Source organism: Terrapene carolina, unplaced genomic scaffold (genome assembly GCF_002925995.2).
Source record: "Terrapene carolina triunguis isolate 2854851 unplaced genomic scaffold, T_m_triunguis-2.0 Scaffold130, whole genome shotgun sequence".
Lineage (NCBI taxonomy): Eukaryota > Metazoa > Chordata > Testudines > Emydidae > Terrapene > Terrapene triunguis.
In genome coordinates this window covers 38524159-38551170 of record NW_020664481.1, presented here as the reverse complement: position 1 = coordinate 38551170, position 27012 = coordinate 38524159, and the positions used below count along the sequence as shown (strand labels likewise).

Here is a 27012-nt window from a genome sequence, read left to right as displayed (position 1 = left end):
TAGTGCCCAGCAGGGGAGAAAAGCTGGGGCCCCGCGCCTGCTGAGGATAGAGTACTCCGGGGCTACGGGCGCCGCTGTTCTCTGTCCTCGCGGCTTCCCTCTTCTCTCTGGATTCATATATTATGTAATATTAAATATGATGTTTTTCATATTATTTAATGTACAAATACATTAAAAATTGAAAAATTGTTGGCGCCTGCCACACTCTTCTGAAAACATGAATGTGCTACTGGCCACAAAAAGGTTGGGGACCTTTAATAACTGGACAGAGGAGAAATAACTCATGAGGAGTATAGTCATGAAAGTGAGTCTCTCTCTCTCAAGGCAAGTGAAGAGAAAGGCAATGAAGAAATCAGCCACTCTGTGCCCTATTCAGAATGTACTGTATTTTTCCTCTTCAGGACTAGAGTTGCATATAAGTAAATGTTTTATAATGTGCTACAATAAAGATCCTTGAATATTAAACTTTTTATCTTCTAAAAAAAAAAACCCTGGGAGCATTTTGAAGAATGGATGAATCCTGGTAAGTTTTGGGTTTCGAAACCGTCTAGAACTCTTCAAAAACATTCTAGAAGTTTTTCAAAATATTTTAGATATTTCAAATCCTTATTTTCTAAGTTATTTAATATTTTTCTTTGTTAAAAATCACCCAGAAGCAATGAAAAGTTGTACAAACCAACAGTGATCTCCTAAATGGAAAAATCCTTGATGTTCCGGTGTAGCAGGCTTTCCATTCTAGAACCAACAACATTCTAAAGGGGCTATAAATTGTGGACTTAGTTCTTAGATCTTGAGAATTTAGTGCTCTGGTTTTAAGATCAGTAATTGGGGCTGGTATAGTGAATGAAACTCATCTCTGCACAGAGGGCCAGCTAGCCCTGGACTAGTTAGGTGCAGAAACTATTTAACTTGGCTTCGAAAATGTTTTTACCAGTGCTTGTCTGCACTACCTCATACTGCCTGAGGCTTCCTCTCATGCCAGGTTTTTCACCTGTTTAATTTTGTCCGTCTACCAGCTGAGGATTGATTGTGCCCTCTAGCAAAATTGCTTCAGTCTCTCATCACCTTGGGCCTGTGTTGGTGCAGCCCAGAGGAGAGTATCAGAGTCTAGTCCAGACTCAACTGCCCACCCAGTCAGCTACTAGAGTAATCACACTAGCCATATGTTGATATACATCCAGCACATTCTTCCAGTCCTGGGTACAAAGAACCGGAACATTGTTCAGACTTACACATCAGCCCTCTATGATGACCTGAAGCTACTAAGCTAGCTTCGAAAAAGACTTTTGACATTTAATGAGTTAAGTATTTCTCTTGTGTAACTTGACGGACTTAAATGGGAGTTAACTAGAGATTAATTTGTGTTTTGCATAAACAGGGAGGGCCCAGTCTCATAAACATGAATGCATGTGGATAGCTTTACTCACAGCCCTAAAGTTTCTGACATGTGTAAGGGTTAGGCTCATAGTTATCAATTTAGGACACTAAAAAAAAATCCAACGTTAAATCCATATAACCTGAAAGTGAAAAGAATCTTGGTTTTGCTGTAGAACATTCATGGTCTTTATTTCTCTTACAGGTTTTGGGCATGACCAGTGGAAGTCAGGCTGGTTTTGGGGCTCCTTCATCCAGACAGTATGCACGACAGAAAATAACTCGAGTAAACCTCAGGGACTTCATCTTTTACATGGAACAGGAAAGAGAAACTAGCCATTCTCTCCTGCTCTACAGAGCTTTGCTTAAATAAAGCCAAGAATTGTACTGGTTTACTCATAGAGAAGCTCAACCTGCATTGAAAATCTGTAATTTGAATGTGCCTTCTATTTTTTTCAGATGTCAGTGTTCCAGTAGTTTGTTTTTGCAAAGTTGTCAGACACATGCAATAAATCCCCCTTACATAAAAAGAAAGAAAGAAATGAAAATGTGCAAAAGGTTTTTAAAGAGGTTAAATCCATGGATACGATCTATGGCGTTTGGCCATTTTTAGATGAGGCTAACCTGAGTAGATGAGAGGGAGTTTATACAAATTCAGAGCCAGATTGCAAATGCTTACACAAGTCGTCCCATTGATGACACTGGGCAACTTGCAAGAAGGGTTTGTAGGATCGGGCCCGAAGGATGGTATTTGTTTTATTAGCAGTATGTTCAATTACAGTGCTAGCTTTTCTCTGTTTCCTTACCTTTTACTAGCACTATTTTCATTGACTAACCACAGTGATGCCTATTATCATTTTAGATTAGTTATAATTGCAATTTTTTGCACAGCTGAAAGAGTAGCCATCCTACACTCCCACAAATTTTATATATTTATGATTTTTGCTTTTACTACTCATTTGCTGAGCCAATTCCTAAGTGTATGAAATCTGTGCATTCAGGTCCCAGCTGAGTTACCTTGAATAGCTTCCAGTTGTTTTCTAAATCTGCTCAACCTTTTGCACATTTGTAGCAGCTGGTTAGTAACATGAATCTGAGTTGGTTTTTTATTTTAAAAAAATCTTTATTGTGAAGAGTACGGTCTAATCATGGTTTTAAAAATGAGAGAGTAAAGATTTTAGAGTATTCTACACCGATTTTTAAAGTCACGGTCAAAACCAGTTGTGTTATAGAGGGGCCAGTCCTGCTCTCATTGGAGTCAGTGGGAGCAGTATTAAGTCCTCAGGGTCCAAACCTGCAAGGTCATCAGTGTCATCACAGAAGTCACTGGGAGTTGACCTTACCTTGCATGATCAGACCTCGAGACCCTGATCCAGAAAATCACTTAAACATGTGAAACTTTCAGCATGTGATAGGTGTAAGTATACACACATGCTTAAATGCTTTGCTGGACTACAGCATAAGATACCAAAGCCAAGGGAAGTCTTCTTAATAGGCTTTGGATATGGCATTCAGTACGCAGGTGGACACCAGACACCACAGTATTTTCAGTAACTATTGAAGGGAGGCATTTGTTTATTTATATTTTCAAATTTTACCACGTTTATACTTGCCACTTTTTTGAGGCAGTATTTTTTTTTGGATGGGAAACAATACTGAAAGCACAAATAGAACTATCTGTCCAATAGTTTTAAAAACAAAAATTTTAATTATATTTTAAGATTTGTTAAAAGCAGAACAAAATTTATACTGCTGCTATTTAGCCAAAAGATTATTCATAACGTATTTAAGGCCAGGAAGTGTAAAATTATGTTTTAAATGTACTGATAATGTGTACATATTGTTTATAAAGACCTTGTGTTTATTAGAATTATGTTATTTTGATTATTTCTGTACATACTCGTAAATACCCCAATTTGTGTGAAAACATACTTCCTTATTTGTACTTATTTTGTAAAGAAATAAAACAATTTACTAAAGTAACACATTTGAGTGACATACAGTATTAATTTATCAAACATTAATTTCAGTTTCACATTGTCTTGTAGTTTTTAAGCACTGTTCAAAAACATTTTGCATTAAAATATTAACAATACCCACAAAGAAATACTAAAACTGAGTATTTAATGTTCTGTTGTGCTGATTCTTATTCTTTGTCAAACATCTAATAAAACTGTCAACAAACCTTGATGCTATTAAATACAGTCAGTGAATGCACACAACATTTGCTTTCTTAAAGATTTGCCCAATAAGCACAACATAACATTTTCCTTTCACTTTTCTGTCAGACTTGGGAGCACAGTGGCACAGAACAGTACATGTAAAAGTGCTAGAGAAGACTGAAGTTCTCAAAACCACAGTTTCAGTGCTCAGCAAAGAGATTCCAACCAATTTTGTTCAGTGAAATTAGATTAAAAAACAAGGTATGTTTACTTTTCGGCCTTCAAACTAAAAGCATTCGCTGTCTGCAAACCACAGTTTTACTAGAGATGTGATGATATTTTAAAAACTGTTTTACATGACACTGAGCAATGTTCTTAATCAAGCTGTATTACTATGGTTTAGGAAAGAAGTAAAAATTCACATCAGTTTTTGCTGATATTGCTACTTTAGAATATGGGGATATAAAAAAGTAAGAGATACAAATGAAACTGTAATAAACATTAAATCAGTGACCTGAAGTCGCTAACTAAAAGAACATGTCCTAGCTTAACTTTTCCTTTTTAAAAAAAGGGCATATTTCTCCTAACGAAGTGATTGTTTCCATATGTCTTGCTTGCTGCAATGCTGTTTTGCAGTTAATGTTGTGATGTCATGGCTCAAACTTTCCATCTCAAGTTCACATTTAACTCAGTTGGAGCAGCCTGGAATCTTTTATGATGCCACCTTACCAAATTGCTATCAGTACTGTAGCTGCTTTATTGAGCTATAAAAATATGGTGAACACCAAACTGAGGAAAACAGACAAACAAAACCACAAATACTTAATGGCTCTCTACATAAATCTAAAGCATTCTGCCTATGGGCTTGATCCTGAGAGGAGCACAGGGCCCTTCAACTTCCCTTTTACTTCAACTGGAGTTGACAGTCCTCACCCCCTTGTAAGAGGTGCTTAATATCAGTGCCTACTGATACAACCCGGGACACAGGCAAAAACTCCTGTTGATTTCAGCAGTTTTGCCTGAGTCAGGACTGCAGGATTGGCCCATACTCCTGAAGCCTGAATGTACCATAACTACAGAAGAACTTTCCTCTCCTAGCTGAATGTTAATGAATGAAACAGTATGCATGGACACATAAGGGTCCAGCCTCCATTTCTCTCTGAATCACTCTGCTCAGGAAATGAATACAAAACCGGAATATACATGGTAAAAGCTAGGAGCTAAACTGATGCTTTAAGCAGAATTTGAACAGAAGTTGAACTAAATCTCTAGAATCAATAAACAAACACTGTTTTTGAAGAGATGGCTACAATAAGCTGAACTCGGTCAAAGGCCAAGGAAATACAGCCCGAGCTTCTTACCTCTCTTGAAGAATGTGGGAGATAAAGTGAGTGTTCATTCTACTTGCTGCAGTTTTGATCTTTTACTTTACAGAAATGTTTATGGCATGACGTTCTGTATAAGAAATGTGTATACACAAATACATGACAATTATACGTTAAATTTTTTTACAATATTAAATGTATAATATACAATTCTACAGATATCTTACATAGAAAGGTAACGTAGTGCCATCTTTTCAAATATGGCAGTACCTAGCAATTTTATTTAGTGTGTCAAACAAGCATAAAACCATGACATAAAATAACTTTAAAAATCTTTAGACAGATTTGGCCAAATGACCGACAACTGTTCTGCTAAGGCAGCAGGCCAGTAGGCTAAGATTTTTATGAATGACTTGTGATTTTGGGTGCCCAATCTGGGGCAATTTGAAGAGGCCTGATTTTTCAGAGGGAATTTTCCAAAAATCAGAGCCACATACAGTCTCCAGCATGGGCACCCAAAATCACTAGGCACTTTTGAAAAATTGAGTGTTAAACTCCAGGTCCTAATTTGTGCCCAAGTAATCAGATGGCATTAGAGAAACAGAATTGTCAAATATTGCTGACTATTTAATACTCGGTCCCTTGTTCTATATAGCTGTACTTACGCATCTAAAAACAGTTTAATTAAAATTCAGCATCTACAACAGTATTCTATAAATTATTGTGGGAGAAACTAAATTGCGATTAACACATGAATTAGTTATTGAGGACCCAATCATGCTAAACAGCAGTAAACAGGATTTAGCAGAATGCTATTTATATACTTGCACCTGCAAACACAGTGCTGTCTCCTGAGTTAAGGAAGCTGCATAAGTCAGAAGAGTTGATACTGTATTTGTTAAAGGAACAGTAACCTCCTACAGACAAATGGCTTCTTTAAAGCAAAAAATACAGATACAGGGCAGCTAGAAAATCAGTATTTTAATCGTAGTTCAAAATTAATAGAAGGAAAAATAAACAAAACCTGGCCTGCTCCTGTCAGACAGCGAGAAATATGGGGCTTTATCATTCTTTGTAAAAATTCTCGGGCCATGGAGAGTAGGGGGTGTCCAAAATGTTTAACACCTGCTCCTGCACATGGGATTTAAGTATGTTTAGTAAAAGAATAACAAAGGGCAACGGCAGATGCTTTGGCAAATGCTTGGCAGAACCACCACTCCACTGATGATGCAAAACATTGAAACTCTGAGAGAAAGAAGAAAAAATTGGCATCTCAAAAGAACTATAACTCCACATTTGGGGCCCGTGCTATGCCATTTTGATGTCAGATGGCCTTACTAAAAATGCCTACTTTTGCACATATTAGCCATAACTAGTCCTCAATTATGTTTAAAGAACTGAGCACCAGATGACTATGAATTGGTCCTTCTCTGATTTTGTATTCTGTACACAGTTATTTCAGTTGTAAATGTTTTATAAAAATAAGCCATTTGCTAGCACAAATGAGTTACAATCACAGAAATGTAACATAACGTATGGAGGTGTAAAGCACATCTGATATGAGAGAAGTGTGGCATTCAGACAGGGAAGATACTCAGTGCAGTTTTTAAGGTACCATCTTCCTTTTGGTGGACCCTGTTTCATTGCCTTAGAATATCACTGAGGAGGGAAGGGATGCTGTCAAAAGAACTGTCGTTTCTCCAGCTGACATATTCAAATTGCTTTAATTGGTCTTTCTGCAGAAGCCCAATCAAGGGTCAGTACTTTGTGAAGCTTTGCCTTTTTCAACATCACAGCTGTTCGGTTGAAAGTACATTCCCACAAAGCCTTGTACGCTGAGCATGCTCAGTTGTTCATCATGAAAAACAAACAGGTGGTTTTTCAAATGTGTTTCATGGCTGGCTATGTGACAGGTAGTTTTCGAATATCACTAATTGGCAACATAAAGTCACAATTTGTTTGCTAATACTGTTTTGCAAATCCTTAGTGTTTCACATAAGGGACTATTAAACACTTCTATGGTTACAAAGGAGGAAGGGTTGGTTCTAGTCCAGGGGTTCTTGCTTTATTCTGATTGTTGGGGTGGGTTGTGGTCTTCTGTCTTCACGGCACAGCACATATTCACTGAACTGGGAGGAATCTACCCCTCCACCACACGAAGCTGCCACGTTAAATCCCTTCTGAAACAATCTTTCTAGCACCTGCAATGTGAAAAAGAGTGCAGATTAATTTTAGCCAATTTTAGGCATTAGGGAATGTGATAAAAGCATCCTGGAGCAGTGGATCTGAATGATGCATTTGGTCATTCCAGATCTCATAGAATGAATATTATACAGCTATAATTTTATAACTTATTCTTAAATGACTATACTGTGATTAAAGTCTCGCTTACAGCAAACCTCGGTTGAAAACAAAAATTAATCAAACAAATAAGCACTCAACAGAGCAGTTCAGTACATTATATAGTAAAATACTGGACTGCAGTGATATTGATGCTCTCTCTTACAGAAAAATAACACTAGGTTTAAGTCATAATAACAAGTGCCCATAATTCATTATTAATATGGAAAGTCTCAAGGAAAAAGAGCTGCAAAGATTTTGAGCCCTTCCCGAGCTCAAGTAAGTATCCTGGGTATCTTTTGAGTGACACCTCCCAAGGCACTCTAGCATCAATCTCACAGACTCCTTCTCCTCTTCCTAGAATTTAGTGCTGCTTTCAGAAACCATGCATGGGCTGCGGAGGCCAGAGACAGGTGGATAAGAAAACAAATTGGCCCAAACAAACAGGTTAATCGTATTCTCCACGTATTTTTTTTCTTTTAAAGAAAACTTGGGGTAATTTGGATGCATGAGTTAAAGCAGCCCAGAGGCAGCTTTAATTTGCATGACTGGCACTTAACGCTGCAGATCACCCTTGGCTGGATGACAGGGGTCATGTTTGCACATGGATGAACTGTTGATGAACTATTTCTCCAACATATTAGGTGTGCACACCGGCTTTTCAGCAGCAGGTATGCCTGGACGCTAGTTTCATGTGCTTTTCTTCAACAGCCATGGGTTTGAAACCAATCAAAGAGAACCTCACTCACTCGCTCTAGGTGGGGTCAAAACTGAGTCAAGGGCAGTAACACTGCACAGAATCGTCTGCCACACTCCTGTCCATTACTTTCATTGTTCACACTCCAGTGCCATAGGGGGCTTCACTGTTCTTTTCCTGCTGAAGTGCAGCTCTAAGGGCTGGAGATTGATTAATGCTACTTGAGATAGGAACATCCAGTGAACGCTCTTTTTCATATGGGCCTAGAGTGTACTTTAGCAGCAGTTGTTTAGGCATCAGCAATGACCATATCAGTGTGGGAAGAATGGACTTAAGGCAGTTTCCTCATGCGTCTCCCAAATAGGCCAGGCAATGCCTATGTTCTGCCATTGTAGGAGCAGAACAAGAGTCTGTCCTCTGCTACATCCCACTGAGTTCAGTGGGGAAACACGGGTGTAAATGGAAGAATAACTTAGCCCACAGTGCACAATAAGATTTCCTGAATAACAGTGCAAAAGGAATCAGCACACCCATATTTGAAATCTGCATCCAAATACTTTTCCAGCCAAACCTTTGCACTGCTACACTACGAATATTCTTTAGGCCAAGTACTATGCATTAAAGTGCCATAGAAATGATCCACAGAGGAAATGCTAATGTTAGCATATAACTTTGAAAAGTCAGGATAGTGTCTTTAGTTTGTTTAAATGAACTGACACAATGCTTACTTTACAGACAGGAAACACTGTTCCTGCCTATTTTGCTACCTATAAATGTCACCACGAGTGAGCAGATTGTACTATTCTTAGAGTACATAAAGATCTCTCTCATAATATAGGTATCATGTAAATCACCATGTCACAGAACCAGGACATTTGAGACCACTGCAGTAAAAACTGAGCTTGATTATTTAGCTAGTTAAAGCTAAGTCCTGGAATGATCTATTGAATAATTTACCAGCAGGACCGTCGGGCCATGCTGTTGCCTTATTTTAAAAATTGTTCAGTTGACTAGATATTTTGTCCCAACAACGCAATAAGCATAACTTTAGTCTATACTATTGGGTGAGGAGAAAACCCATACGGTGTTTGTATAGGATCTACACTACAGATGAGAAACCATTTCTTTTTAAGCCTTGTAATGAATGACAACATTAGATGGATTTTTTTTTTGTTCTGCATACTACACGTGCCATCAAATCTCATGCTTTAAGGCATGAAGTGATCGCTAAGGGGGAATAAAAAGGAATCTCATGCCAGACTTCTGCCCTGGCCCCCACGCACATAACCATGCTAATGACGACAGGCATTCTTGAGGATGTTGCTTCTTTTGCTTGCTTTCTCCAGAGGTAGAACACTGAATCGGAGTAGCCAATGGTGTGAACTCAGTGTCGTAGATCCATGCTGGTTCATCTGTGGGAGCCTTCCTTTGAGGCCTCTAGTATTAGCCACCAGAAGGTTGAATAGTTGAGTTTTTGGAAGGCAACTAAAGCCTTGTGCTCACTAGCCTAGCTTCCGAAGACTGGCAAAGAAAAGGAAACACTCATTCTAGCACAGCTTTGCCTGAGTCATGCAGTCTGCTCTGAATCAGCTTGCCCTGGGAGCTCTGTCTGGCCCTGGGACAAAGTGATTTGTGTTCTAATAAAGTTACATCTGCCAGATCTCACTGACTTTTGCCCTGATTTTTATGGAGTTTATGTATGTAAGAAAAATATTACAACTGAAGGGAGGAAAAGCCACCCCAGCAATTGAAAAGAAAACAACAGACAAGAAGATAAAGGGAAGAGGGAGAATTTGGTGTAAAAGTATAATTAAAAAAAATGAAAGTCCTCCCCCCTTCTTCAAAAATGAAGAGAGGTGGAAGCTGGGATACAAGCAGACTAGGGGCAAGAATGGGATGCAGGGCATAGTACTATTTTGTCAGCATTGCCCCTTCTAAGACAGAAGGGAGATGCCAGTAACTTGATCAGGAGCGCTGATCAAGGTATCGAGGAGTTGTAGGGAAAGCCACAGGCTGGGATTTATTTTTTAATAGACTTAGCCTAGGCAAGGTGGAGACAAGAATCAGTCCACCCCTACAGCAGGTGCTGCATGACACAGGGGGTCTCCATTTAACTGGAATGAGAGAGGTGGGATCGATAGGTCAAAGCTCAGTGTTGGCGTAGATGTCAATATCTTTACTACAAACTTTTTAAAAAATCCATTTGCTTATCATGCAAAACTAGTGCTGAGATACTGTTGGCTTAGTCCATAGGTATGGCAAGCTGCATGTTAGCATAAGGCTCCTCTTTACTGAGCCAGCTATTTAAAAACACACAAACCAGACAGACATTACATCTTTAAAACACTGCACATAGAACAAAGTGCTACCTGTGTGCTTGGAGGACTAGACTGCAGGCTGTAACCTTGTGTTAAAAATGCAGGTATCATCAATTTTCTGAGCAAGAAGCTAAATGGGTCAAATCCTGTAACAATGCTGCGATGTTTAAATATTGTACTATTTTAACTGCATCTTGCATTAGGTTATACTGAATGCTATGAGCAAAATCTACAGAATGCCCCCTCCGCTGCAGGTCTACAATATCTGTGCGTGCATGTTGCGCACTGCTGTGTGTGAAGTTCCTAGTGCACACAGGAGGCTGAGTGCGCTCTTGCACATGGGTAAGTGGAAGCCATATTTTGCAAACTTGGCCCTAAGTATATGTTATACTGCTTTAAAAAGTAAGATGGCAAATATATGACCGTATCTGTAGAATAAAATCTGAGCTACTTTCCTTTAAGTCTCCAAAGACAATATGCCAAAAAGTAAATGAATCTCAGCTGCGATTTCCCATAATCAATATGAAATAGTGCAATTATGTTAGGATTTAATATAGTCTCTCTGCCAGGCACTCTAAACACACAGAGACATGAGCTGTTATTTTGTTGGGAAGGTCTCCAAACAGAAATATGATACCTTAATGCATTTCATTTAAATTTTGCAGAGTGATATTAACAAATATGGTCTTAATTATAAAGTATTGAAATGTTCAACATACACAATTTTCACAGCATTTTCTCTGAAGTATATTCATATAGTTCACTAAGTCCTGTTGTCAGAAGATTAAAAAAATAACTTAAATTATAGGAAAACTTTATACTCTAAATGCAGCTACAAATGGGAATTTTAAATTGAGGGCTGCTATTTTTTTTTTGTCATAATCCACTAACATGTTGACTTTATTTGTTTTACATGTACAGTTTCATATGAGTCCTTGATATGAAACATTATTTCATGAAAGAATTTGTATAAGTTCCAAAGAATTCATAAATGTTTCAATAATAAATGCTGTATGTCAACCAGGAATGTGGGGTACTGGAATGAACTAATGCTGAAAACAAGCGCCCCATTAAAGAACATGCAGTATGAGCAAGTTACTTTTTGCTTTTCTATGTGACACTACTCTCCACAACTAACCTACCAAAACAAATGCCTTCGGACCTCGCTCGAGTGTTTGTGTTTACAGTGCATTGTTGGGTTTGTCATTGACTAGCATGACCCTTCATTCTTTTATTTCTTTTCAATTTCTTTAATGCACCTAACCATAGCACATAAACAATGTGCACTAAAACAGTTGCACTAACACCTTTAAACTGACTCACCCAACCTATCTAGACTGCAGCCACCCCCTTCCTCAGTGGTGCAGAAAGCTTGTTAAAATGCCATGTCACCAGCAAATGGCCCTGCCTTTGACCCACCTCCATGGACTCCATTTTGTTTGGTCAGAATGTGACCCGACCCAGTTTAAAACCTCACTCAAATAGAAAATGGACATGGACCTGTGCAAAACTAGCCAAGGGCACTGAGTTCATCAGCTGAGCTGAATGAAATGTTTGGGAGTGTTTAGTGTGAAACCAAAATTTGCCAATAGATCTGTTTTTCAGACAGGTTTAATGCAGAACGCATCAAGGAATGTTGTTACAGCAACTTTAATTAAAGAGGAAACTTGTTAATGTAAAATACAGATTATTAAAGCAAATCTGCATATATTATTATATGTCGGAATGTTTTCAGCATATTTAGTGCTCAGAAAATGTTCTAGATTGGCAGCCTGGGAGACTGACCCTCTGCTTAGTCACGGAACAGGTACAATGGTGGCAGCACAAGCTCTTTCACGCTGCCCCACTGATATGCCTCTCCTCTCACATGAAGGGACCACCTCTAGGAGGCTAGACTAGAGCTCTGTAAAGTCTGGCTGCCCACTGGCCTTTCTGATTAGATTGCTTAGAGTACCGGTTGTTCTGTGAATGAGTGTCCACTAGGAAATGGCCCCAGACCTCAAAGTCTTTCCCACAGTCCAGCTAACAGAACAGCTATAGATGTTAATAACTTTGGAACTGGTCACTCAGAGGTTGAAGGCTTCATTTCTCACAATAAAAATCATCGAAGACAGACATCCTCCTTGCAAAATATTTTAAAGATATACATCCAAAATAAGAGAAATTTATTTTGCCTTGACTAATTAATGTCTGTGTTAACAGCATAATCAGCACTGTTCTTTCCACTCGGCACAAGGACTACTACCAACTTCTGCAGCTTTGCCCACAGTTGTATGTGTCGTTCCCTGTGACGGACCAGTTATAGCCCCCAAGACAACTGCCTAAAGACCAGCCAGGTATTTATTCCCACTTCCATCAGTCCAGTTATCATTTTTTGTTTCATATGTTTAATTTTAATCCTAATGTCAAAACTCTGAGTAGAAAATGAAATACATTTTGTTTAAAATACTCTGGGCAATTTTTATAGAACATCCTTTTGAAAAAAAAAAAGTGCAGAGATCAATTTTTTTAAGTCCATCCCGCAGGCACCATCATTTAATTATGAGTGAGACATAAATTATGCATTTACACATTGTTGCATTTTCTATAAAATGGCATGGAGATTTTTTTTTGTAGTTTTTGGAACTCTCTTTTTCTTCCCAGGGGCACTTTGGAGGGAAAAAATGCTGTGGGCTATACATTGATGAAAAAATTAGCATTTATCAGTATAACACTATTATGAGACCAGCATGGCACTAACATACACAAAATCTAAATCTATTTTTCTGCTTAGACTTAGGAAAACCTGAAAGACTGTGATCGCACCAGGCAAAAAATAGGTAATTGAGCAGAAGCAAATAATCTGCATATAACTGAACATGAAATAAAAAAAGTTACAACATGAGACAGCATTGCTTGAAAGGCCATTACCTGCACTGAATTCAACCGGCAGTATCCATTCAAAGGAAACCTAATAACATGGGTTGGGTCTTGGTTCCAACCTGCATTTACAGAGTTGCACATGACATCCCCAGTCTCGGGGAAGATCTCTTCTATTAAAGCTTTCTCCCCACTCAGTGCAATCCTTTCCCCAAGATCTGGAGTCACTCTTACGACCAGGCAATCACAAGGCTGGAAATGTTTCCTTTGTTCTTTCTCTTGTTTCCATCGCTCGAGTTCCTTAATCATTGGCTGCAGCTGGTAATACTTTGCTTCTTCATATAAAAGATTAAAGTCCTATAAAAAGAAAAAAAGAGGAGAGAGAAGAAATGCTTATGGTTCTCCTTGTAAAATGAATATTCTTCCCCTGTGACCTACTTAGGCTTATGTATTGTCAGCAATAGCGCAAAGTCAACAGGTATCCAAACTGTCTTACTCTTCTACTATGTAACACCTACAAAGGAAGCCACACTATATGAGTTTTAAATCGTCTTGAACAAACTGTGAACTTCCCATTGCTCTGAATCATTCTTTCATGTTTATTATCCCACAAGCTCAATGTCAAAAGGCTTTTCTTTTGGATTAAGCAATCAAAATAACTGGTTGCAATAAGCAGGGCCTGCTGATGTCAGAGGAGAGAGACAAAGCTTTATTCTTTACTCTTTGCACAACTCCTGAAATGATACGTATTTAACTTCATTGTTGCAGCTCATACAAGTGCTACCATGGAGAGATAAGCCTGCCAGGTTTTCATTTTAAACTCCCAGTTTTAGTGGTTTTAAACTCAGCTGTGAAAACTCCCTGCAGGCTAAATCTGCAGCACAACAAGGAAATGGCCCAGCAGTCATTTTCTTAAAAATAGAAAAATACGTTTAAAACGTAGTTTGGGACCTGGTAAGTTCCAATAATGCAATGAGCACATGCATGGCTGCAAGCTCATGTGTACTCTTAGCCATCTTTTAAACAAATACTTTTTACCAGCCATTTGTCCATCGTGTGATTTGTTCCCTTGGGTAATTAAAACAGCTCAGTGAATTGAGAGAGGTGATTTCGACACATGCTCACTAACTTCTTTTCAGCAAACATTTCCGGCGGCTTTCTCCATTCCAGACTAAGGGCACTAGTGCGTGCTGAGGGAAAGGGTGCTGACAGCCCCCAATCCCCGGGCAAGCAGTGGGTGCCAACACAGTTCCAGACGCCAGCCAGAATCCCTCTCTAGAGCGTAAGACAGTGCTGGGAGACAGCGAGGGGTGGGGCTTGTGCATCCCCATCTCGAAGACGACATTCAGTTTGGAAAGGGAAAAACAGAAACGATTGAGAGAAGGTGACAAAAATAATAATAAACAACTCTTGGACTTTAGCACCTTTCATGTGAAGAATCACCATTAACAAACCCTCAGAACAGCCCCATGTAAGTATTATATCTGTTTTCAAATGGATATGCTACAGGACAAAGGATAAATGCTTCTTCAGCCTACAGTCAGCCAACATATGGAAACAGAACCCTGGAGTCCTTTGCTCTGACCACCAGAAAACGCTCTCTGTCTAGAAGCATGGGAGGGGTATGAATAATCATGAGAATGCAACTATTGGGCTAGAAAGGAGAAGAGTTTGAGGAGACAAAATAAAGGGATATACAACAAAAATTAGTACAGTGAAAGCCATTTGGTGCCTTCTATGGATCCATAACACAGGATAAAAGGAACTAATGGTAGAATCAGAAGCCAATGAATGTACAAGGAACACAAGGTGCTACTTTGTAACAGCATGTAATCCACCTGTACACTCCACTGCCCCCAGGTATCATTGAAGCAAAGAGTTTAGCAATGTCCATCAAAGCTTTGACTGTTAGGGCCAAATTTGGAACTGCAACTCAGCTGCCTTCGATGGAGGCCTATAGATATATGGATAGGCAATTTAACAGTTACCCTTGTAATCTCCGAACTGTGCTAGTGTATCTCCAATCCCTGGCTTCTGGCAGAAGCTTGCTAGGGTTGGGGAGCATGCACTGGCTAAATGAATTGTGGGGGTGTTTTTTTTTTCCCTTCTTTTATAGCATCAGGCATAGGCCACTGCCAGGGGCAGGAGACTGAAGCAAATGGAACCATCACAGTTCCTATGCAAATCAGTGAGCCTTCAAAGTGCTGAGGGGGCCTCCTCCTAGGGACTGAACCACTCCAGTTCCCAGCATCCTTCATGGCACTTGAGGATGTTAAGCACCTTGCAAGAATGGATCGTAAGGGAGGCTAAAGAAAAAGGAGACGTGCGCTGGCAGACACAACACCACATCAGTGTCAGACAAGAAGTGCTGCAAAGAAAATCGGCTTCATGCATGGGCATACGGTAGGAGCAGTAGAGGATGACCTGACCTAGGGTAAGCAATGGTGTAAGAGCCTTACTTCCATACACTGTGATCCTTATTATGCATCACTGTTTGGACTCCATTCCATTGTGATACATTCCCAAAATGAACCTGGATGATGAATTATTTTATTCAGAAGCAAATACCCATTTCAGAACCATTCTCATTTCTCCCTCCACATTTGCAGAATTCCCTGAACATTAAATTGAAATGCACGAGGGATTAGGCTAAATCTACAGGGACTAATAATCTGCATGCAAAAACACTCTGAAACCTTGTTCACATGGGAGCCTGTAACAGCTCTGTCCACTAGGCCAATGCAAGTATTTCACATATGTACACAGGGCCCTGGTCTCCCATTTACTTCCATTGCTCCTGAATCTAGCCCTAGGTTTATTTTTGCACACGTTCATCATGAAAGAACACACTATTTATGAGGGCAAAGCAGGGGTTTATGTTTGCATGTTAGCCTGTAATAACATCCAAAAGATGAAAACCCAACATGAGCTTCATTATCGAAAACAGCAAGGCTACAGAACTGTGTAAGTCTCTCCTCATTCTGAAAGTGAATGTAGGTCTCACACTCAGCTAAGGCCTGATGCAAAGCCCACTGAATTGAATGGGAGTCTTTCCACATCAACAGATTTTGGACCAGGCCCATAATATCCAGAAGTGCAACAGTCCCCAGCTCCAACCTCCAGGGATATAGTAACATTACAGAGCAAACAAACTCTGGGATCATGCTATCTCCTCCTGGAGCCATCTGTTAGCCCATGGCATTAGATTTAAGTCTTTAGTAACCACTTGCTAACTCACCATTTGTTCTAACTATTTGCTGCTTAATAAGGACAAAAATAAACAAGATATAGTTTCAATCCTCCAGTTTTCTGTGATCAGCCAAAAAAAAAAAAAAAAAAAAAAAGATAAAACAAAAAAACCAAAGAAAAAACAAAAAAAAAAAAAAAAAAAAAAAAAAAGTTGTGTTAAGCCAGGAACCGGTGTTCAAACTCAAATAACTCCTTCATTTTTGTACCCACAGTGATCAGCCCACACTACAAACTGCATACACAACCTGAGTTGTTAAAAACAAAAGTTAGCTTGAGTTCTAAGAGTGCGCACACAACAGTTTTAACATCCTGTTTTTTTGCACCAATTCAAAATTGTTTAAAGCAACAACAACAAAAACAGGAAACCATTTCCCCCCTCAACTACCAACTCAGACTGGAATATTACATGGCACCATTTATCCTGGAGTACATGTTTACAGCTAGTTTACTGCATAGACCTGCAAAAAGTAATTTGTAACAAATGTTTAGAATCCTTTAACTGTACTGGGATGAATGCTCTTAATACTGCAAATGCAGTTGGGGTAATCTACGCAGGCAGTTCCTTCTGCCTGGGATTCTGTAAGTGGCAGCGAAGGAAGTGATTTGCCTGTCATTCTGCAAAAAAGATAAGGGCAATAAAATGTCATTTTTTTAATTGAGAATTTAATGACTGACAGACCAGGAGAGTGAAGTCCTCTATTAATTCACAACACAGCAGCAATGCAAGTTTTACCATACTGTTTCACCCATTCATCACCAGCATGCGCTGGTCCAAAAACTGGAACAAATACAGGCTTTGCATTTGGTCTTGCTCCTGTAACTCCAAACCTGGCGACTGTTTAATACTTGATACCATGTCTGTGGTTGGTAAATTGTCTAGGCAACTGAGCATTTTGATAATTTTAAGGAATTTTAATAATTTTTTGGGGTTGGCGGGGGGGGGGGGGGGGGAAGGGGAGAGAATCTCAACAAAATCAGTAACAAAGAAAACACACAATTGCAGGCACCAGGACCTGATTCTCCACTGTCTTGCACCCGTGTAGTCATTTACCTTTGCAAAGTGGGTGTAAAATGCTACTCTTCAGAGCTGCGAGTGTCTTGGGACAACCGCTTACTCAGAGTGCAAAATGGGGGAGAAGCCGGCCAGACTGCATTAGCACAACACCTGACAGTGAAGTCCCACTGAGATTACAAGAAAAATCTCGGTTTATTTTGCCAGTCACCATATCACGGGACAAGCAGGAAATTGTTAAAGGAGCCCCGTCATTCATAAATGTGTATTTGTATCAGACTGGAAATAAGGTGTCAATTTTTAACAGTGAGGGTAATTAGCTATTGGAACAACTCACTAAGTGGTGGACTCTCCATTGCTGACAATTTTTAAATTAAGAGCGGATGTTTTTCTAAAGGATGTAATCTAGCAATTAGTTTGGGGCACTTCTATGGCTTGTGTTATACAGGAGGTCAGACTAGATTATCACAATGGTCCCTTCTGGCCTTGGAATCTATGAATCTAGTTTGAGGCACACCCAAAAACGGGAGCATTCTACACAAACAACACTAGCTAAAGTTATTATTATTTTTTTGGCTACCATAATGGCACAGGCTCAGCTGCCACACACAAAGCCAGGCACAGAAGAGACCACAAGCTGCTGCAGATTTATCTTGTTGCTAAGCAAAGGGCAGTGTATGCTCTTAGGGACAAATCTGGTGCCTGTCTCCAGGGAGGCTCTGGCAGTGGAACCAGTGAGGTCCTGCTGGGCAGCAGGGCAGGGTTCCAGACACAGTCCCTGCATGGAAATCAGATCTAAAGTCCTTCCCCACCTCCCCTTCCCCACCATGGGCCCACGATGTGGATTTTGTCCTCCCTGAGAAGGGAGAGGGTGATGACCATATGGTCTAACATGGTCTCCAGGCCCCGCCAGAGAGGATTTCCATCCCTCTATCTTCCTGTGATACCCAGTGCACAGCCTGGACTCCAGCACTGTGCTCTGGTTGCATATGGCCCTTAATGTCTGAAGACAAGGAAATGTGCTCAACAGGGCCGGCTCTAGACCAACTGGTGCCCCCCCCCCTCCATTTGCTAAACTTTTTAATACCTTATTTTTTATTCCATTTGTAGCCCGTTTCACGACTTCGATACAGAATTTGCATGCATGATTTATCCCTGTCATATAAGACTGACTGGCAATGTCCCGCCTCTTATATACCTGCAAGGGCATGGCTGACAACATTCTAGGAGGTTCAAGGAAAATGTCTTTCTCAGAAAGTCTGGAAGATTCCACGAGATTCTACAAAGGTCCAGAACATTCTAGGAGGTTAGTGAAAAATGAATCCACATACGGACTACTTGGAACATGTAACTTCAAACATTCTATTTTCCCTTTTGTCGCTAACAACAATAACAGCCCACCGCCCCCCAAGCCCGGCACCTCAAGCAGTCGCCTAGGTCGCCTGCCCCTAAATCCGGCCCTGGTGCTGAACTAAACCACTCAGAGCATGCCTCCTATCAGCTACTATTCTGAGGGACACTGATGGAGGTCTCGACGGAAGAGAAGGGCTGTTGTGGCTCACACTGCTGGAAGGTTTGTGAGAAAACTCAGCCCGTCTCACAGTTCTGGGGGGGCTGATGAGAAGTAATATAAGGGACCGTTCAGCAAGTGTATTCGTGTGCATGTGATTTTCCTCTTTTTCAGGGAACTGCAGCTTCAGACCTCTCAGTCTTGGCTGGTTATTGGCAGGGCTGTTGTATCAATCCCCTCTGGAATCACAACTCCTCACCTTTGTTTCTACCAAGTGAACTAATGGTACAGGTCTGTTATATCAGTTGAAACAGGGAACAGTGGGCAGTGGGCCATGCACACACAAGCCTACTGGCCATTCCTTGGTACCCAGGACAATGTTTAGAGCTAGAGAGAATGACCGACAAATCTTCTTAAGAGACAGCCTTCTGCCTTTCTACAAAACACTTTATCTTTCTGCTCGTGATCTAGTAGAAAAGTGTTCTGGATAATCTGTTGCAGATTTCATGTTTGCTAAAGGTCATGATCACCTCTTAGATTCAACGGTTACATCTCACTGGGGGTGGGGAAGTCAGGGCTCGGTTCTAGCCCAGTGAGTCAGTGGGATTACTCGTGGAATAAATCTCTACTCACGGTGAGTAAAGAGCTGGCTGCCAAAGGCTGTAAGACACCTCTAAGGGCCTGATCTGCCTCCCTTACTGCTGGCTAGGGATGACCTTTATTTTTGTATCACTTGTTCTTCTGCACAGTCTGAAATGGCGATGTCCCTTGGGATTGTATTTGCTTGTGTTTGTTTGGAGGGAGTAGCCTACTGCCTTCTGTCCTCAACCGTTCTGGGCTCCTGTAGCAGCACAGAGATGAACCTCTGGTCATTGAATGAGTTCCCTCCCAGTTCCATGCTCAACTGCATATTGCTACCATGGGTCATTAATTAAGGTTAAGTTGATATCAAACAATGTTAGACTCGGCCACACTAATTTTAAAGCTCTATCAAGGCAAAGGGAAGGCTGGCCTTGTGGTTACAGTGACATAGAGGCAATCTGGGTTCCATTCTAGGCTCTACCCCAGACTTCATGGGTATATCTTTAGCTCTTTGCACCTCTGCTCCTCCTGTTCAATAGAAACAAGAACACTCTCAGTGGTTTGAGTATTGGCCTGCTAAACCCAGGGTTGTCAGTTCAATTCTTGAGGAGGCCCGTTAGGGATCTGGAGTAAAAATCTTTCTGGGGATTAGTCCTGCTTTGAGCAGGGGGTTGGACTAGATGATCTCCTGAGGTCCCTTTCAACCCTGATATTCTATGATTCTATGATTCCTCCTCTCCCCACACTTTGCTGGTCTTGTCTATTCAGATAGTTAAGTTCTGTGGGCAGGACCTAACCCTTCTGTATGTATGTACAGTGCCTGGCACAATGGGCCCCATTTTTGGTTGGGGACTTGGTGTATAAATAAGGGGCCCTGAGCAGTACAAAGGGGCTAAATTCTGGTTGAAAATTCCCATGGTGGATGGGATCCTCCTGGTGGCATAAATCCATCCACTCCTCCCTGACATAGAGAGCGTACCAAAGGAGGTATGTCTACACTCCAATTAAAAACCCACTGCTGGCCCGTGCCAGCTGACTCAGGCTTGTGGGGCTCGGGCTAAGGGGCTGTTTAATTGCAGTGTAGACATTCGGGCTCGAGCTCTGGGACCTTTCCACCTCAGTGTCTTAGAGCCTGTGCTCCAGCCTGAATCCAAACATCTATACTCCAATTAAGCAACCCCTTAGCCCGAGCCCTGCGAGCCTGAATCAGCTGGCATGGGCCAGCTGCAGGTTTTCAATTGCAGTGTAGACATACCTTTATGGACCTTAGGCCAGTGGCTTAAGTGAGAGCAGCCCCTAGCTGCTCTGACTCCCTGAGGCTGAGCTGGTGCAGAATCAGGGATCTCTAACCAGCTCCCTGCCTTCCCTCCATCCCCTGTGCTGAGCAGAGCTTGGATGCAAGGGAAAACAAGCCCAGCAATTAATAATAATTTCAAAAAGTTTAAAGCATCACTCTGTACACTGCTTAGAGTCCACAAAATCATGAACGCTGTATAATCTGTTAGGAATGTTGATCTCAGGAGGGAGACCTGTCAGATGCAGAATACTTTCAAGTCTTGTCTTATTAGTAATTGGAACTGTAGTTAATATTCACCGTAAACACACCAGTCAGACTTGATAATAAAGAATCACTAGCCTAGGAACACATACTCCACTTTCTCTGCATTTCAGTGTTAACTCAGTCTGAAAACAACACTTAAATAGCAAACACAAAAACATTGGTGTGGTACTAACATTCCAAACTTTCCAAAATAATCTGAGCAGCAATTCAAGTTGAAAAGCAAGTTGGCTTAACCTTGAGGCTACTAAATGACTTGATTAAATTAAAGGGGTAAAAAACTAATAAATATTCAGAACACTTGACAATGCTTTGTTTGACATAAAAAACATTTAATGCAAGTCTCACTGGAAAACCTGTAAGGTTTTTATACCTTAAATAATGTTTTGCATTTAGAAACACCAAACCATTCCATTTGCACCCTTTGATTGTTGTCTTCTGTTACTTTAATCACACTGGCAAAATTACAAGATTTCTGTGAAGTCAAAACTGTTTACAGTGCAGTTTTACAGTGCATAGCTTTGCAATGCATTCTTCTATGCATTTTTTGTTGAGTTACTCCCTACCTAGCAATACTTTGCTTTTGTTCTGAGCCTTAATTACCCTGGGGTCTACTCTAGAGCTATCTCAGGGAGGAATAAAACAAAAATACAATTAACGCCATCCAAAAAGGCAGCATGGAACAATAGACTGGGCATGGTCCTTGGAGCTAGGAGTGCCTGAGTTCTAATTCCAGCCTTGCCACAGCCTCTTTGAGGCTGGCGTACACTTTGAGGATACACATTCTCACATCCCCTTGGTTCTTGTTGTACAGCATCTCTAAAATCCATCCTCCCAAACCCTTGATAATGTCTTGATCCTCTCTCCCAGTTACTGCAGTCTCCTCCTCCCCGTTCTCCTTGGCTGGCTCCCACCAGTCTATCCCAAATATGCTGCTAAAATCATCTCTCTCTCCTGCCATTTGTGCTACGTCCCTTTTCTATTCAGATCCCTTCACTGGCTCCTTCTCATCGTGCACAAAGAGCTTGCGGCCCTTAGCTTTACGGTCCTGGCCCAATTCCACTCCTACCTGCAGCTCTTCTCTCATTTTCCCCATCTGCCTTTCTGCTCTTCCACCCTCTTCCATTTATAGTCTTCTCCCTCTTTTCCACACTCCACTCAGAATCATCCACCTCTTGTGCACCAAACCACCACCTTCTCTGCATACAGAGTGCTGAAGATCACATTTCTTGTGCAAAGCCTTTCAACAAATAATCTACGAGAGCCAAAACCTTGCCACTGCTTTGAGACCAGCTCTTCCAGTCCCCATTCACATCATATATTATGTGTCTGCACTCTGCTGTCTGGCCAATTTAGACCATTTTGACCATCCAGAATTAGCAAAGTTGTCATTATCTACAACCAAACAGTCAAAACGTATTGCTCCATAGAATCCCCTCAATAAATTGCATTCTCCTGAGAGCACTTTACCTTTCACAGTCTGTGTTAGGGATCACTCCTTAAAAGCAAAATGTCTTAACAAGTTATGTCTAATAGAAATCCTCATGGGTTTATTTAAGATTGTGAGGGGTTTTTAAATCACCAATTTAGATTTATGCAACTTAAATTGCTGTAACTATCAAATAGAAAACATTTCTTTAAGGTGCTGAACATTAAACTGTGGTAAATGTTAGCTCTTGCTACTGCCGCTTCTTAATTGTTGTTATACCCTGATAAATAAGCTAAAAATGTGAGAAAATAAAATTAGTTTAGAAAAACTGATTTAGCCTTGAGCTTCATCGTTTAACTTTTTATGGTATCCATGACAACCACTGGTCCATTTATTAAATCATAGCGTCCCCAATGTAATACACAACTACTAAAAACTCTAACAATAAACACCAACATTTAGTTAACTGTGTTTAGGTCAAGCACACAAACAAACCTACACCAAAATAAATGACAGAAGGGGGGGGGAAATGGATTGTAGACTTGGCCTCACTTACCTTAAAGTCATCTGGGAGTAGCAGTTTAGATGTCCTTAGGAAACTTAATATGTATCTGAAAATTTCACCATCTCGATCAATGAAATAATGTTGTTTTAAACTGTCTAAGACAATAGGCTCCGTGCCATTAAACAGACGACTTATTCTGAAAAAAGAAAAGAAAAAAAATGGGTAGAAGAAAGACAAAATTTCATTAGATCCTGCAGGCTTAGAAACAGTCCAGCCAATTCAGTTGTCTCAGTTCAACTTGCATAGGGATAACAATAATAATGCAGTATCTTAGTTCTGTAAACTCTGTGACAAAGGAGAATGTGTGCAAAGATAGATGTTACATACATACATACATGTATGTAACACACACACACATGTGCACACACATACATCTATACTGATGGAGAGAGGGCCCTATCCCGCAACCGCTTCTCATGTAAAATTCTCATTGATTGTGACAAAGGAAAATGTGCGCTGTGACAGACCCAGACCAGTGGGGTACAGGAGTCTGGTAGAGGGCAAATATACTGGTCACTGGATGAGTAATTTTCTGTTCCCTGAGTGACCAGAGCAGGGGCTGCACTAGAGTAATCAGGAACCTGCTAGAACCAGTTAAGGCAGGCAGGCTAATTAGGACACCTGGAGCCAATTAAGAAGAAGCTTCTAGAATCAATTAAGGCAGGCTAATCAGGGCACCTGGTTTTAAAAAGGAGCTCACCCCAGTTTGTGGTGGGAGTGTGAGGAGCTGGGAGCAAGAGGCGCAAGGAGCTGAGAGGGAGAGGGAGAGGGTGTGCTGCTGGAGGACTGAGGAGCACAAGCGTTATCAGACACCAGGAGGAAGGTCCTGTGGTGAGAATAAGGAAGGTGTTTGGAGGAGGCCATGGGGAAGTAGCCCAGGGAGTTGTAGCTGTCATGCAGCTGTTACAGGAGGCACTATAGACAGCTGCAGTCCACAGGGCCCTGGGCTGGAACCCGGAGTAGAGGGCGGGCCCGGGTTCCCCCCAAACCTCCCAATTTTCCTGGACCGTGGGTTCTCCCAGAGGGGAAGGTCTCTGGGCTGTTCCCCAACCCACATGGTAAATCTCTGAGGCAAGAAAATCCACCAATAAGCGCAGGACCCACCAAGATAGAGGAGGAACTTTGTCACAGCGCATAGATGTTACATATATACACGTGTGTATTTAACACACACATTCATCTATACTGATGGAGAGCGGGCCCTATCTCGCAATCGCGCCTCATGTAAAATTCTCATTGATCAGAATAAGGGTTGCAAATAGGGCCCATAATTTTGCCAGGAGTATTGCCTAGAAGGTTTTTGCCTTGCAATAGACTGAGCATAGCTGATATGGATGTGAGGCGCTAACTACATAATAAGTTCCTAATTACCATGTACAGCTTATCCTGAATTGAACTGTGTTGACCTTCTAGTCAGTACATTTTTCACCAGGTCAGTTCTCATTAGCCAAAAAAATATTTCCATTTTTGAGAAGACAGTTTAAATTAACCAATGTTAGTTACATAAGCCCCTCAGTGCTAGATATTTAGGCTTCTGTGGCTGGATGGTTTAGACAACTAGTTTTTGCACAGCTAGGAATGGTCCATACAAGCTTCTGCAACTATTCCACTTGAGGCCGTGGTGCTGTTGCCAGTATTCCAAGAGGAGTCATTTCTCACCAAATGAGGCATACAAAGGGAAGTCATTTACGTGTTTTGTTGCCAAAGAAAAGGAATTTAGACATTATGCCAGGTGGCTAATTGGTTAGACATAAACCTGACCAAAATGCAAATTTTTAAATATTTCCTCTTTAATGAGACCATCATTCCAATTCCCACTGCTATCTCCTTTAAGTTGTGAACAATATACTCTACATAGCAAGAGACCTGGGCATTGCCTGGCTGGGATTTCATCCTCCCCAAAGTTACAAATGACTGTTTGGTTACAATATGCTTTGTCTTCCCTTGAGAAATAACACGATTTACACACACACACTATTCTTGAAAGCAGCATCATAGACGACAGACAGAAATGACCTATGAAGTAATCGAGTCCATCTCCCCGATAATCATCATTTCCTACTGCAGTTACTAGTGTTTTGCCACGTTTAGTTTTAAATGTCCCAGACAATGGGAGTTCCATTATTTCCCTAGGAGACTATTCTATGGTCCTCTAGATTCCACTGTTAAAAAACCTCCCCTGCTAGTTAGCTTACCTATGCTCCCACTATTCCCCATTGTACCCCCTTGCATACCCTAAATAATTTTTTCCCACACCTTGATATTAATACAGTACTCATCAAATATTTGTATGAACTCTCCCCTTAACCAAGCTATACCATACATAGCCCCCTTTTAACCTTTCCTTATAATCTCTCCAGCCCCTTAATCTTTTTTGCTTCTCCCAGAACTCCCTAATTTGCCCATCTCTCTCTGATAATGAGGTGCCCAGAACTGACTGCAGTAAGCCAGGTGCTAGTGCACCAGAGGTATTTAGAGACACTAGCACCTCCATGTTCTATGATGGATATCTTTGTGTCTGCAGCCCGAATTTGAACAGGCCTGTTTTGAGGTTGCATTGTACTGCCAATCTATGTCCACTTTGCTCTCCACTGTTGCACCTAAATTTGGTGTCTCCAGCTCTTTCTAATTTAGTATCATCTGCAAATTTAATTAATGTGCCATTTACTGTCTTCTATATTAATTATGGAGATATTAAATAAGAATGAACCTAATACAATTATCTGCTATACTTCACTAGAAATCCTATGCCCTTACCCTGACTCCATATTTTGCTGTTTCTTTGTCCTGTGTTTATAATCCTTCAGTCAGTATCAATACATGTGCCAGTGTTTGCATTGTAGCCAATTTGAATTATGAAAATATACCAAATGCTTTCCTAAAACCCAAGTACAACACATCTGCTGCATTTCCTTCAACCTCTAGTTTTGCAAATCGACCAGAAAAAGCAATCAAGTTTGCCTTGCAGTGTTTATTCAGTGTAAACCCATTGTTCCATGGGTTCTCAAAGTTTAAAGGTCTTGATTTTGCTTAATAGTTATTCCACTATTTCTCTTCCAATTGTTATTTTACTGGAAATACTAGGGGTATCTGCTTTAGTTGTTACAGGTTAAATATACGCTTTGAATAGTGTTATATTTTAGTCCATTAACTAAAGGGTTAATTTCCTTCATAAAGTATGCACGTGGGCTAAAGGAGTCCAACTGAGTTTCTGTGCAGCTCTCGGTTTAACTGGAAAGAATAAGAGGTATCCTGATACAACAACTCATGTTCAATTTTGCACTTGTATTGAATTAATTTGCTTGGTGACAGAGTAGCTTTGAGAGCTTACAGCTAGGCTGCAGCTTTGATCTCTTACCCCTTGGAACCTTTCTTCTGAGTTTTAAGACACACTGAAGGAAATCCAATGGCTGCTTTCAGATTATTCAGTATAAAAAGCGGAATGTTTGTCAACAAAGAAGAGATGTAGGGAGGATTGGATGAAGGATTTCCAATTAGGCTGTGCTTAGCGCAGTGCAAGATTTTTATTGTAGAGAAAACAAAAGGCGAGTTTTCAGGCCTGTGTGGATTGCCTTCAGCAGTATTTCTTCACTACTGAATTTGCTGCTTGGGAAACTCACAGAGTGTTGAAAGACTTAACTGCCACCCCAAAAACAGAATGAAAAATGATTAAGGATTTACCTGACATTTTAGGAGGCTCTTATGCTCCAAGAACAAACTTCAATTGCAATATGTTATGCTGCACCCAGAAAGGATTCCGCTTCCTAAATTATTTCACAAATGCAAATGACACCTTTGTGAAATCCGCTAGAAGGAGCAACATTTCTGGAGCACATGGTGAATTCAGCGAAGAAGGCAGGAACATGGGTTTCAGGCCGAAGCCTTGCAGGTTTGCTGGTGATCTCTAAAGCCATGAAGAGCCTGCTTACCGACAGCTGCACATTAGAAAGAATGATCAGTTGATTTGCTTACTCAGGTAGGCCTCATTTTGGAAGAGATGAAACAAAGCCTGCAACAGTATGGAAAGGAACG

The 27012-nt window shown here is 40.7% G+C and overlaps 2 protein-coding genes across 9 annotated transcripts in view; one reads left to right on the top strand and one right to left on the bottom strand.

Annotated features, from left to right (window-relative positions):
- Nucleotides 1-1923, top strand: part of LOC112103905 (transcription initiation factor TFIID subunit 4-like) — a 205201-nt gene extending 203278 nt beyond the window's left edge. The window contains 1 exon segment of the mRNA XM_026652640.2: nt 1580-1923. Within this exon segment, the coding sequence (XP_026508425.1) occupies nt 1580-1747 (168 nt within the window). The 3' untranslated portion in view covers nt 1748-1923.
- Nucleotides 1791-27012, bottom strand: part of KCTD15 (potassium channel tetramerization domain containing 15) — a 59458-nt gene continuing 34236 nt past the window's right edge. For all 8 annotated transcript variants that reach the window (XM_024195891.3, XM_024195894.3, XM_024195889.3 and 5 more), the window contains 3 exons: nt 22972-23116; nt 13127-13432; nt 1791-7062 (listed from right to left, as the gene is read on the bottom strand). In XM_024195891.3, the coding sequence (XP_024051659.1) occupies nt 6907-7062; nt 13127-13432; nt 22972-23116 (607 nt within the window). In that variant the 3' untranslated portion in view covers nt 1791-6906. The remainder of the gene's footprint in view (nt 7063-13126; nt 13433-22971; nt 23117-27012) is intronic.